This window comes from Ochotona princeps, chromosome 18 (genome assembly GCF_030435755.1).
Source record: "Ochotona princeps isolate mOchPri1 chromosome 18, mOchPri1.hap1, whole genome shotgun sequence".
Classification (NCBI taxonomy): Eukaryota; Metazoa; Chordata; class Mammalia; order Lagomorpha; family Ochotonidae; genus Ochotona; species Ochotona princeps.
Genome location: NC_080849.1, coordinates 23,913,912 through 23,926,569, shown reverse-complemented (window position 1 = coordinate 23,926,569; position 12,658 = coordinate 23,913,912). Strand labels below are relative to the sequence as shown.

The following is a 12,658-nucleotide window of genomic DNA, read 5'->3' as shown; positions in this document are numbered from 1 at the left end:
GACCCTGTGACATATTCTTAATTCAGTCATTATTTGAGATAAAAATATACTTGTGGAAAATTTTACTCATTATGTCCCTCAGTGTGAGCACCAGGGCATACTTCCCTGTAAAGCAGAGCTGTAAAAGTGTCAGTGCCTCTGTTGGTACATCTTATTTCTCTAACTCACCTCAACTTGTGTCTGGTTGGAACATGGTAAATGTCCTGGATCTTGTCCCCATCTTTCAAAACAAATACGTCTTCCATTTCACTCAGTCCATGGAGTAAAAGATGTGAAAAATTAGAAAGACAACGATGTGAACTAAGTAGAAAAAATCAAAATGAGAAAAGAAAAAAAGGGGGGGTGTAGAGTATCACTATATATAACAAGGAAAAGTAAATAAAATGTGAACAAGAAAATATGATTTAGGGAGAAGCAGAAATCTCATTCTTGAATCTAGTCAGGGCAAGCTTTAGCACAAAAATTAAGACCCAAAGAAGTGCCTAGGTTTGAATTATGTTCCTGGTTTCAGCTTCCTGCTAATTTTCAGACTAGAAGACAATGAATACAGTTCAAGCACATGGTTAATGATACCCACATGGGGCACTCTGGATTTTCTGCTACCACTTTTAGCCAACACTCAATCTAGCTGTGGTACGCACTGTGTCTCTCTAAATATATACATATATTCATATATACATATATATCCTTCTTCCAAAAATATAACTGTTTGAATATATATATCCTTCTTCCAAAAATTAAATAATTGAAAACAATGTAGAGGAACCATTGATGAGGCCCCATTAAGGAGAGTAGTGTGTTAAGGGAGAAGGAGTAAGGATATGTCATAAAATCCTTTTACCTGCCATCTTGCACTGTTGTTTTAATTACCCTAAGGTCGTTCAACCTGAGTTTTCTTCTGCGTGATAGAGATGATGATATCCATGACAAGATATTAGCATTAGGAATAAATAAACTGAAAAACAAAATGAAAACGCTGGGAGCTGTAATTAATGTTGAGTAATTTATACCAGGAGATCTGAGCTGGATGATCAGCCACCACTAACAAAACCCGTTAAGGTTTACTGGCAAGAAAGAGTTAAAGACTTGGCCAAAAGCAGCAATTTATTCATGTCTTACAAACATGGTCTTACAAACATCATATAGAGCTGGCACAAAGGAACAGACACCATCTCGTACACCATGCTTCCTTCCAAATCACTTCTATTGAATTAAACATCAGAGCAAATCAGTTACTGAGTTACACAGTTCTTCAAACATGGACACCTCCCTATTAGGGTGGTTAATTGGCTATTTAGACAAACAATTAATTTACAAGTTTAATACAGTGCAGGATTGCAACAGAATTCCAAGAAATTCACATTGATATTGTAATACATTATAGAACAGTACAATTTTCAGAAGATGAGATCATATATCTACCTGCCTGTTTCTAGTCCTTTCCTGTTTTGCTTCTTTCTTTCATTAAAACCATTTGCAAATAGTTTTACTTAACGGTTCACACTGAAAACAGCTCAGATTTTAAAATTAAAGCTATTTACAAATTATGTAATTTTTAAAGATTTTGTGATTAGTTTTGTTGTTCCACTTTAAAAAAATCACCCCCTCTAACAGTCATCTTTCTACTGGTACTACCATTAAATTCTGGCTGCTTTGAAATATATTCAAACTCAGCCCTCACAACCCTCAGAACTCCAAATGGAAAGTATTCTATGGCCCACAATGCTAAATGTACAGACATATGAAGGCCATCTGACTTCCCAGACTACCTGCTAGCTACCAGTCATCGCATGTTGCTTTCATGAAGATGCTGAGTGGACCATGATGGTATGAGGTGACTTGGTATCTTAATGAAGACAGTGAATGGAAAAGAGTCTTTCTCATTACTAACATTGCCATAAATCACAAAAAGGTTGGTTTTCAATATTTGTACAGACATAAAGAAAGACACCTGTTTGTATTAGGTATAATCATAAAAAGCATATATAAGTTGTTTGGAAAATGCATTTTCATACAATTTTACAAACACTGTGATATCAAACACATTCTCAAAATCTGCTAAAGTACTCACACAAAATCTGACTCAAAAATGTACATTTTCAGTAGACTGTATTTCTAACTTGCATATTTAGTAAGTCAACTGTACCCGAGTTTCACTTGAACTTCCCTAAAAATTCAAATACAGTGCATTATCCTCAAGTTGATGCTTCCCAAACAAGCAGAGGGTTCTGCTTTCCTCTAATAAGACTTGAATAATTTGAGGATCCTGACACTGCAAAATGGTACAAGATACAAGTCTGTAAACTGTTCTGCAGATAAGAGCTTAAGACAAATTAGCCTAGAAAAAGGTGAATGAAACACATACTTTTTTTTCTGCTAATTTGACTGCCTACGCTTAACTTGTGTGGACTTCATGTAAATTACATTAGGCTTGCTATTGAACTACTTGTAAGCCTTATCACTTAACTTGTTAGTTGGTTGGTTGAAGTTACACTTTCTATCTGGCAACACTTCAAAGTCCTTTTCACCCCATCTTTTCTTTTTCAACTAGTGACTTCATCACTTGTAGCAGAGAATAAATTAAATGTAGATTTAAGTAACCATGCTCTCTGGGTACAGAAGCTGTTCCTTGAGCATATTCTTGGACACTGCACACATTTCTTTAAAAAAATGTGTTTCTAACTGGATTCCTAGTTGAACTTTATTCTATATCCACAATTGAATTCCACGACTTTGTGAAAGTGATGGGGGTTTCTTAGGCCACTGTGAGGCTTGTGACAGGCAGTGAATACTTAAAGGCCATGGTTCTTACATGAGGTTCTATTTTACATTTGACTCACATGTAACCTAGGCAGGGAGAAAAATCATATTTCAGCCACAGTATGCTCAATTCAGCCCTTTAATAAAGTGAGTTTTCAGCTTGTTCACTGTCCTTTTGGAATGAACCAACATTATTTCTCTGATGATAAAAATCGTAGCAAATAATTACAAATCAAAGACAAATGACCAAGTATTTTCATAAGCCGGACAACCATTTGCACATGACATAATTAATAACAGCAAACTAGAGGACATTTCTTTAACATCTTTGGATTTAAAGAAAAACTGATTTCCCCTACCCTCAGGGAAAAAAATGGATGAATTTTCATAAGAGAAGACATGCTTTTCAAATTTAAATCCTAACAATCACATGAACTTCCAGTGACAGGTGCCAGTGAGATTTTCTCCTAAACCTCACCTCTGACTTGAGACTGTAATAGTAGTCATAAAATGTTTGATTACTTGCACTTCTGTCACTAGTGATTCACAAGGGAAACTGAATATCTTATGAAAATTTATCCAACTCCTCTAATAAAGGGGGGAAATTGTCATGATACACATTTACAGTTAGTCTCTGATATACTAGTTCAATCCACTTCTAACAAAAAAAAAAAAAAAAAAGGTTGCTTGCTGTCACAAGCTTGCAATCATGATCTCAGATAGAAAGAAAATTGCTCCTTGCCTAAGAAAAAGCCTTCAGTTCCAAGTCAGCACCAGGATGCTAACCATCACAGAGCATGTGCCACTTGGCGATTTGCCTCCGGGGATAGTCACAGATCTCCTTCCAGTGCTCCCCTCCGCTTCCTTCTGCTGTGGCACTGAGGACCAACCTCCCTATCACCTCATTGCGGGATCCCCTTTCGGAATCCAGCACCAGAAATTCAACACTTATTTCCTCAAGACTCTCACAAGGAATATCGAAAACAAACAGTTCATTGAACACAGCATTGGGGGTGCATTTCTTCACGTGAGTCTTCTTTTTGGAGATTCTCTTCTTGGCATGGTACAGGTTGACTTTGACGTAGGGATCTGCAAAAGTACATGGCAGGCATTATTACGTCAGAGCTGAAGAGCTGACCTCAAGACAACAGTGTCCTTGGAAATCAGGGCGTGACCGTGAAATGTGGTGAGAACGGGGTGGAGGCCAAAGGAAAATATAAATAAATCTTGACTTCTTTCAGAAAAAAAAAATTGAAGCAAGGCAGAATGAAATGATCACTAACACAGTTGATAAGAAAGGGATAAGAAGCAGAAAGAGGAGAAAATATTAAAAAGGAAGAAAGTTAAAAATCTATGAACATATGCTGATGACTAATGACTCGTTTTTGATGGTGGGACAGAGGGCAAAAACCCTGAGGTGACATTAACCTTGTAGAATCTTATGACTTTTATGGACATCTTTCTGTCTCTGACTGTAGCTGCTGACTCTCTTCAACTTTTCTGTGATTCTTCAATCATCTGTCAGAAGCATTTTGTGTTTCCTGGAATGGAGCTTATCTGTGTCACGGTGTGTGGATTTTAGGGTCATGTTACTTTTTCACACACTTAATTACATTATTGTGATCTCTTCCTGATTTGAACAGGTGAGTTCATTTTAACTTCTTACTCTGATTTGAACACCATGTTTTTCAACCTCTATCATTACACAATACTAATGATAGCATCAGATGGTGTTTACGAAGTCAGTAATTCCTGCTTCGCATATCCCTCAAGACAAGCAGTTTATGGAGCTTAAAAACATTCCTAAGAATATTGCACTTAGCTTTTGCCTGAGACTATTTTAACCCATCTAGTGCATGTGCCTGTTCATTGCTTTGTAAAAAAAAAAAGCGCAGTTCGTAATCTGCGCTGCTTTGCTTCATTATTTTCAGAGATCATCACAACACTCAAAACTAATTCTCAAAACACATTTGAAGTTAGAAAATAACAATTGATAAACAGAGTAAGATCAATTGAAGTCATTTTAAATATATAGAAAAAAACTTTTCTCCTGGGCCTTACTTTTGTTTCCAACTTGCCACTTTTGACAATGAACTCTTACTTCTGTATTGATCACAGATGTTTCTTTTATTGCATTCAGCCAGACGGCTAAAAGAAATAGCTTTGCTTAATTCCTAGTGCTCTGTAAATACCATTCTTGTTGTGGTTATTGGCTGATTTTGTGATTCAAAAAAAAAAGTAGAAAACAGCTACATCTCTCATCATGTGAAGTAGAAGGTAAAACAATTTCATTTCATAATGTAAGCTGCTGTTTTTTGCTTATTACATTGCCCACTTGCACAAAGATGCTGAGCACTTTCTTACCTGAAAGTCCAGAAACATCCGATTTAGGTAGGTGTCGGGCTTTTAAGACAACCACAGTAAGGGTGTTTGTAGTGGATTGATAACAGAGGGAGATCAGTAACTCGCCTCTTCCTGAAGACTTCTAAACAAAGAGAAATAGAGTATAAATATTTTTATTATGTTTCTTAGATACGAAGTTTGTATGTTCATAGCAATTTAAAAGCAATATACTTGCACTAATATGCAAGTGTAATATCGTTATCTTTTAATTTTGATCGGCTGAGTGATTCACTAAAAAGCCTGTGTGAGTTAGCATCATGGAGTAAAAACAACTGCCTGCCATCTTGTGGTCTTTCTCAGTACTGCAGATTGTTAAATTTTTAACCGTGCGGCCACACCCATTCTTTAAAAATCCTTTTAAAAAAATCAAGTGAACCCCTAAATGGGCATGTTTTCAAATTTTGATTTTCAGTAGCATGCCCTCTATGAAGATATTAATCATAATAAAAACTGTCTAATCTGTTGAATCTGTTTTTGTAGGCGCAAATGATTCATTTAAAATGAGTTTTATTTAACAGTTAAAACATGAGTTTTATTTAACTTCAAATTAATTAGCATTGATTTTAGTGGAATTTCAATTTTGAGTAAATAAGATTTCTTGATGCCTATCCCTCTCCTGCGCCGGAAGGCTGGTAAGTGTTAGAAATCTGTGCCTTCTCACTAACATCAAGTCCCCATTTAGTTCAAGAAATGACTTGAAGTACAGGAAGACTTTTCTTTAGGAGTATGTTGCTTTTGGACAGTGTCACTTCAGTCCTGCATGGTACTTGGGTTGTATTCGTACTTTAAAGACATTCAATAAGACAATTAATGATTCAAAGTACACGTTTTAAACACAAGGTAACTTGGATTTTGATGGTAACTAAGAATGATGACTAGGGCCAAACTAGTCTGTGGAGGGAAGTTATGTGAAAAAGTGATCCAAGGAAGTAGAAGTAGACGTGTCTTGATTCCCACTGGACCATAAAATAGCCGTGTGCATCAACTTAGCTGTGCAGCATCTGTGAACCTTGAACTTTGTTAGTTTCAGTGGATGATTGACAAGGAGATGATTCAAACAAGTTCTAAAGTTGTTTTCAGCTCTGAAACACTGTTCTTCTAAAACCATATTAGTGAATTTATTATATTCCATAAATTCTGCCATGATATTCAAAATTTAACCGGAATTGCTACTATTGGAACCAATTGAGTTCTGCATTTAAAGTGAAAAAAAGGTTAAATTTGTTTGAATGATTTATTGTTATTTTATAATAATGCAACTATCAAGATAGCATAAATATGACAGATTGACTCTCCTCCTGTTATGCAACACAGAGGAAGACACACAGGATTCAATAGAATGCAGTGTCTCCCCTGGAAAGCAATTCCATAAAAGTCAACACCACTTTGAAATCCTAGGGAAGAATTGATTTAACTTTTAATTTCAACTTCAATTATAGTGACGTTGAAACACTCCGTTAAATACTTATGATAGAAATTAATAAGTATGTTTATATAAATAATAGCCAAAACAATGAATATTTATTTTATGCTATTAAAATTATGTGTTTCAATTATTTATTTGAGTGTTTCAATTGTAGCTCTAATTTCCATTTATCTTTTCAATCCCCTTGTTCTCCATTTGATTATAATTAATAGGAGGAGGATGATACACACAAATTTATCTTTTTAATGAAAACACACTGGATAAAAAACAAAACTATCCAAAAGATCAACTATCAACAATTAAGCACTGAAAATGAATTACCCTAACATTTCTCTTGATGATCTCTCTGTTCATTAACGTTTTCCCGTCAGACAATTCAATTCCTGAGAGCGGAATTAGGACTTCCCCGATAATATCATCTCTTGAAAACCTGTCAAAACTCAAGATGATGAAATGCAGGGTCAACTCTTGGATCTGGGTGTAGGGGATTCCATAAAACGTGAAGGTCTCATCAAAGGCTGGGTCCAAGGTTTTTCTCAGCACTCTGGTTTTGACTTTATGCTTTTTCTCTGGGAGGATCGTCATTTTGATGTAAGGGTCAGAGGTCATTGACTGCTCATCCATGGCTGGCAAACCACGGGCTTCCTTGATATTCACCACAAATGCTTTTTTCTCAAAGTTGTACTCTAAAGAGAAGAAGAGGATGCCCAGCTTCTCTTGTTTCTCTTCTGAGGTAAGAGAAGTGCTGGACTTTAAGCTCTCAGGGGAAACACCCTCTTTTTCTCCTTCCGTAGAGAGCTTCGGAGGCACGTTCTCCAGATCCAAAGGACCAGCAGCTTTTTTGGGGAAATTACCATTGAGATCTCTCTTCTCAAGATCAAGGTGCAATGCATGCTTTGGCAAAGCTGGCTTATTTTTCACTTCAGTTTTGTCATCATCTCCAAACTTTTTTTTGCTACTTAGGTTTTCAGGGTAAATATCAACTCCCTTGAGCACATGCACAAACTTGTAAGGAGGCGTCTTGTTAGACTTGGATGACTTTCTCTGACAGCATATCCATGCAAAGAGAGAGACTGTGAAGACCAGGCCAAATGCACTGAAGATCCCCACCACTGTGGGAATTTCATCTGAAAAACCAAATGATCAGTAACATACATTAAAGAATCAGTGTTGCAGACACAAACCTATTTAAAAAGCCAACAGAGCCATCAATTCTGCATATTGGGAAGACTAAGTTATTTTCAAACTTCTCTGAGTATGTTGCATACATATTTCACACGCGTTGATATATATATATGGTATATATACCATATATATATACATATATATATACACATATCCCTTGTGTGACATACAGAAAATAAACACAGTATTTAAAAACGTTGCCATTTCAGTAGTTTTTCACAAATAATACAAAAACATGGACTGGGCCTGTGTGTCTACAAGGACTGCGGGGATGCACAGTGACCCTGACCAACTTTGCTTTCTTAGGATGAATCAGTTACAGCGTGATGGGTCAGTACTAACTTAATTACTATTTAATTGGCACTTTGAGGCTTCCCAGAAACGTCAATCCTTATGGACTATGAAACATTAAATGTGTGCTTTTAAACACTGAGATATTCTGTAACCTTAGCAGTTTTTGTTTGCTCTGATTCAAACAGAAAACACCTAGGGACTCCATGGATTTGTGATTGCCAAAACCTCATTAATTTTCATTCCAGTTGTGGAACAGTGATAGAAAAGAGCAGAAATGAAGGGCAAAGGGACGCTGAAGTCATGCAGCTCACAACACTACCATCCCCTTGTATGCTAACCCCATCACTCAATGAATACTGAACTCCCAAAGTAAAAATTAATTACACTTAAGTTGAATATAACCAGAAAAGGGACTGTAATTGAATACAATGAGAGATGTGGAATAGATCATTTGAACTGCAATTTTGCATGTAACTAATCTTAACTAGAACAGATTCATACAGATCTGTAATAGTATGGAAATCGAAATCCTTTCCTTGGATGAGGACACATTAAACTACTGGCCTTAGTACTGATTATACACAAAGCTTATTGTGTCTTTTATGTGAATATTATTTCTCAAATAAATGATTACTAACATGTGTAAACAAAAGTAGCAGTCCTGTAGCTGGACATACTATATAAACTGAATCGATTTTTAATACCAAGTGAATATAATTAATGAATTCTTACATACATTTGCTTCCATTCCGATCCTTTTATTCCAAATAATAAGATATAAAGTTTAAAGTCACAATCAGCAAAGGGTTAAGCCCCACTTAAATAACCTCACCATCCATCTTTTGTTGCTTTTTCCCCATTCTCTAAATATTCTGCCTATCTACTTCATAGTTACAAAACAGTTCAAAGAAGAGAAAATGAAGGAAAAATAAACAAAAAGAACATCTAAGGAAACAAAACCAACCAATTGTTTTAACATATAATAACCTAGTCATTTATTATAGAAATTCTGTGGTTTACTGATATCAGGAGACTGAATAATGCAAAGGTAAAATGAATTTTCAATGTGCTCAAACAGAAAGAAAAAGCAGTGAATGTTACAAAAAAGAATGAGGCAAGAGCTAAAGATAAGCAGCCAAACTTAGCAGCAGCTTTGCTTCTATTCAAGTCTTTGTGGGAGAAAAATAAACCCCTTGTCTCTAATAATCCAAAGCCAAAGAGAAAAAGCAAAGTCTTAGAGTCTTTAGCCACTGTAAGAACAATAAAAAGCAGTAGGAAGCAGTTGTTTCCAAGTGGACTGAAAGCTGATGATAGAACATATGACTCATATTTTTGCTAGCATAGACTCTAAAAATGCCTCACTATCAGACAATTATGGTTCCACATCAAGAACTTGGAATAAACATCATAACCACATATATCCAGTCACCAGGGTTGAAGATTGTGAGAAAATCCCGAGAAGAATAGCATAAACTGTATTTTACGTACTTATGTCAAACAACAAACCAGTACAGTATGGGAAGATCCACTTCTTTGGGGGCATTATCTGATAAGCTCTCCAGTGTCTAAAAGCAAAGATTATGGTCACTTCATTCAGGGTGGCAAACATTCTCACGCATTCATAAACATCACCCTTCTTCACAAACTGCCATAAAATATCCTGATTTTTAAAAAGGCTTATAAAGTAAGTAACATTCTGATCTTTGCCTTTGAAATGCAATTGAGCTTAAACATGTTATTTTATAGGGAGTACAACCAGTTTTATTGAAACAGAGAAGACAGCTATGGTACCAAGAATTTCGTATAGGGAAAGGGAAACTGAACTGGAAAACAAGAGCCTCGGTTCAAGTTTCTAGAAGCTTTTGGACAACGATGAAACCTACAACAGTTTTTGTACTTATCTGAGCCTCACTTAATCTCACCAGTAATGAAATGGACTGAGCCATTCATATACAAAGTCCCTTTAATTGTACTATCACACAATTCTCTTTCACTAACCACACATTTTAAGAGTATTAAACACTGAAGAAAAACATGCTTATGACAAACTGTTACAAAACATCCATTTCAAGTCCTCAGTATGCGAGTTACTCTATACCAGGGCAAACTCTTATGTAACCACAGAGGTATTTGGCTCCTCCTCATAAAATAGAGCTTTAATTACAGCTAAGAATTCCGTATGAAATAAAGGAAACCAGAATACGAACAACGGACTCCTCTTCCTGGATTAAGCACATGTTACAATTCACAGAGCTACCTGAGGGTTTAAGAACTTCGTGAAGGTAAACCCCCCTCCCTTAGAAACAGAAATTTTAATGGGCAAGATACAGAGACAGAAACTCAGAAATAAGCCACAACTGTCAGTTTGCAGTTGTCATTTTTCCTTTCAAATTAACTACCTAGGAAATCTGCATCCTAAATCCAGTGGGGATCGAAAAATAAAATAAACGCAGCCCACCCCGCCGCATCCAAACAACCACGGTGGCCTCAAGTTGAGTAAGTTGCTCACCAAATTCTTCTCGGCTGGTAGCGATAGGAGCCATTTTTTTGCTGCGTGCTTCTGTCCGAGGTGCTGAACAGAAAACTCCCTGGTCTGATTTACTTGCTTGGATGGGAAGCACCGGCTTTTCCGAGCGCTGAAAACAACAGAGCCCTGGAGACCTGCGCCGGGAACAGGGAGGCGGCCAAGAGGAAGGTCCGTTCGCCTTCGCACGGTGATTTGCCACCTCTGTTCCTATTTTGCTCTCTTCAGAAGCTCGTCTCTGAGACTCCAGACGTGGCTGAAACCCGAATTGACGCAATCCTGACGCTACAGGGCTGAAATCAGCACCTGCTCTCTTCCTCTCCTCCCTCCTCGCCTCTCCTCCCCCCTCCTCCTCACTTCCTCCCTCCTCTCTTGAGGATTCAGCACACACTCATCAATTATTTTAACTGTTGGGCTACTAGATATTAGCTCTGCTATCTCGTGGGGGTTCTGAGGCACCAAAGTGGAGTCCTGTTAAGTCCTAATATAAAATCTCCAGCTCACCTGGATGAATCAAAATGCGTCTCTCTCTTTTTTTAATACCAGGAGTTAAAGAAGCGATTTAAGAGTAGTTATAGAGGAAATTTCTGGATCAAATGGCTCTCTGTAAAATGCATCTGCATATATATATATATGTAGATATATATACACATATATGTGTGTATATATATTCATTAACACATATGTTTAAGCTACTCAGAAAAAATCTGCAAATTGATCGACTTTAAATAATGTAACATTTTCCCCCTCTCTAATGCTTACTACCCTGACAGATCACCAACCAAAACATTTTGCTGATGCTAATGCTGCTCCTTTGCCTGTCAGTTCCCTTCCTTTTAATATGTGACATCTGACCAGTTAAAGTACCAAGGAACAGATGGCAGCAAACCCTTCTGTACTCAGCCTCACCCTGCTATGACGTTGGCTTAATAAGAGACTCCTTTTGAAGTGACATTTATGGTTAAAGTTCTCTTCAAATAGTTGCAAGAATCTGACCAAAACTGAAAATAACAAGGGTTATTATGCGCTACGGTCAAAGGTAAATACATGTTATTATTATTATTATTATTACTATTCTGAAGTGATACTTTAAGGGCTTAGAAATTGGGGGAAGCTAGTGTCAGAACCTCTAGCTAGTTTAAATCTGAAGAATGCCTTTTAAAACCAATTGTTTTGCATTTTTCAAAAGCAGAAACCTCAGGCTGTGACTGCAACTGTCAATTAATGCTCTGCAAAGAATTCCTTGGCGGTAGAGCTCAGTGAGCAAGTGACATACAGTGTGTGGTGGGCTGGGGGAGGAGGGAACGCAGGGTGAGGCTCAGAAAGCTACTTTGCAAGTGACAGGTTCCTACACATTGGCAAGCAGCCCCCCTGAGCATCAAGGCTGTGTCTGGAGAGAAACTGGCTTCAGTTCTTTGCATCATGGAAAATTTTATAAACCAAAGTCTTTTTCCTTTTTCTCTTTCTACTTGTTCCTACATACTTGGCACTTTAATGTTCATCGAACAGATTTTTAAAATCTATGTCTTCATGTTACGGAAACACATAAACTAACTCACTCTATTTTTCCATTGGCAGGGTCTGCAATTGCCTTCTTACCATTTCACGTTATTCAGATTACCTGCTTTCTCAGCTGTGCATGCAACTGGTGGGATTGTCCCTGGGAATAAACATTTATCATGAGGCAAAGAGGATGTAATTTATTTGTGATGCATTTCACAGTTAGATCAAATATATGGTGTGATGTTTACTAAAGTGTATGCTTTCCAGCTAAGTTATTGGTAACATATGGTTAGGCTTATTTATTGTAAACATAAATACCTTATGTATATGCTCTGTGTAAATTAGCATCTCACTAATTTTACCTTCAGATGGTGTAGTGCTGTCATCTGAAACATGTTTAGATTGTGTATGTTCTGTTTCTACTGAACCCCACCCAATCCTGGGCTTTCTCCTTTCTGAGGGCACATTGTGGTAAGATTACTTCTTGCCCGGCTAGAACGCTGATGTGAATATAGTAACTGTTTCATTGCTTGCTATATGAGAAAACTAGAAAGGAATGATAA

General features: G+C 37.0%; 1 protein-coding gene across 1 annotated transcript; it reads right to left on the bottom strand.

Moving 5' to 3' along the window:
- Positions 1 to 1,113: 1,113 nt before the first annotated feature.
- Positions 1,114 to 10,849, bottom strand: SYT4 (synaptotagmin 4). The gene is made up of 4 exons (XM_004579531.3): positions 10,578 to 10,849; positions 6,911 to 7,716; positions 5,125 to 5,245; positions 1,114 to 3,849 (listed from the first exon to the last, which is right to left on the bottom strand). Exons 1-4 carry the CDS (start codon positions 10,609 to 10,611, stop codon positions 3,542 to 3,544), a joined length of 1,269 nt encoding a protein of 422 aa, XP_004579588.2. The 5' UTR covers positions 10,612 to 10,849; the 3' UTR covers positions 1,114 to 3,541.
- Between the last annotated feature and the right edge of the window lie 1,809 nt (positions 10,850 to 12,658).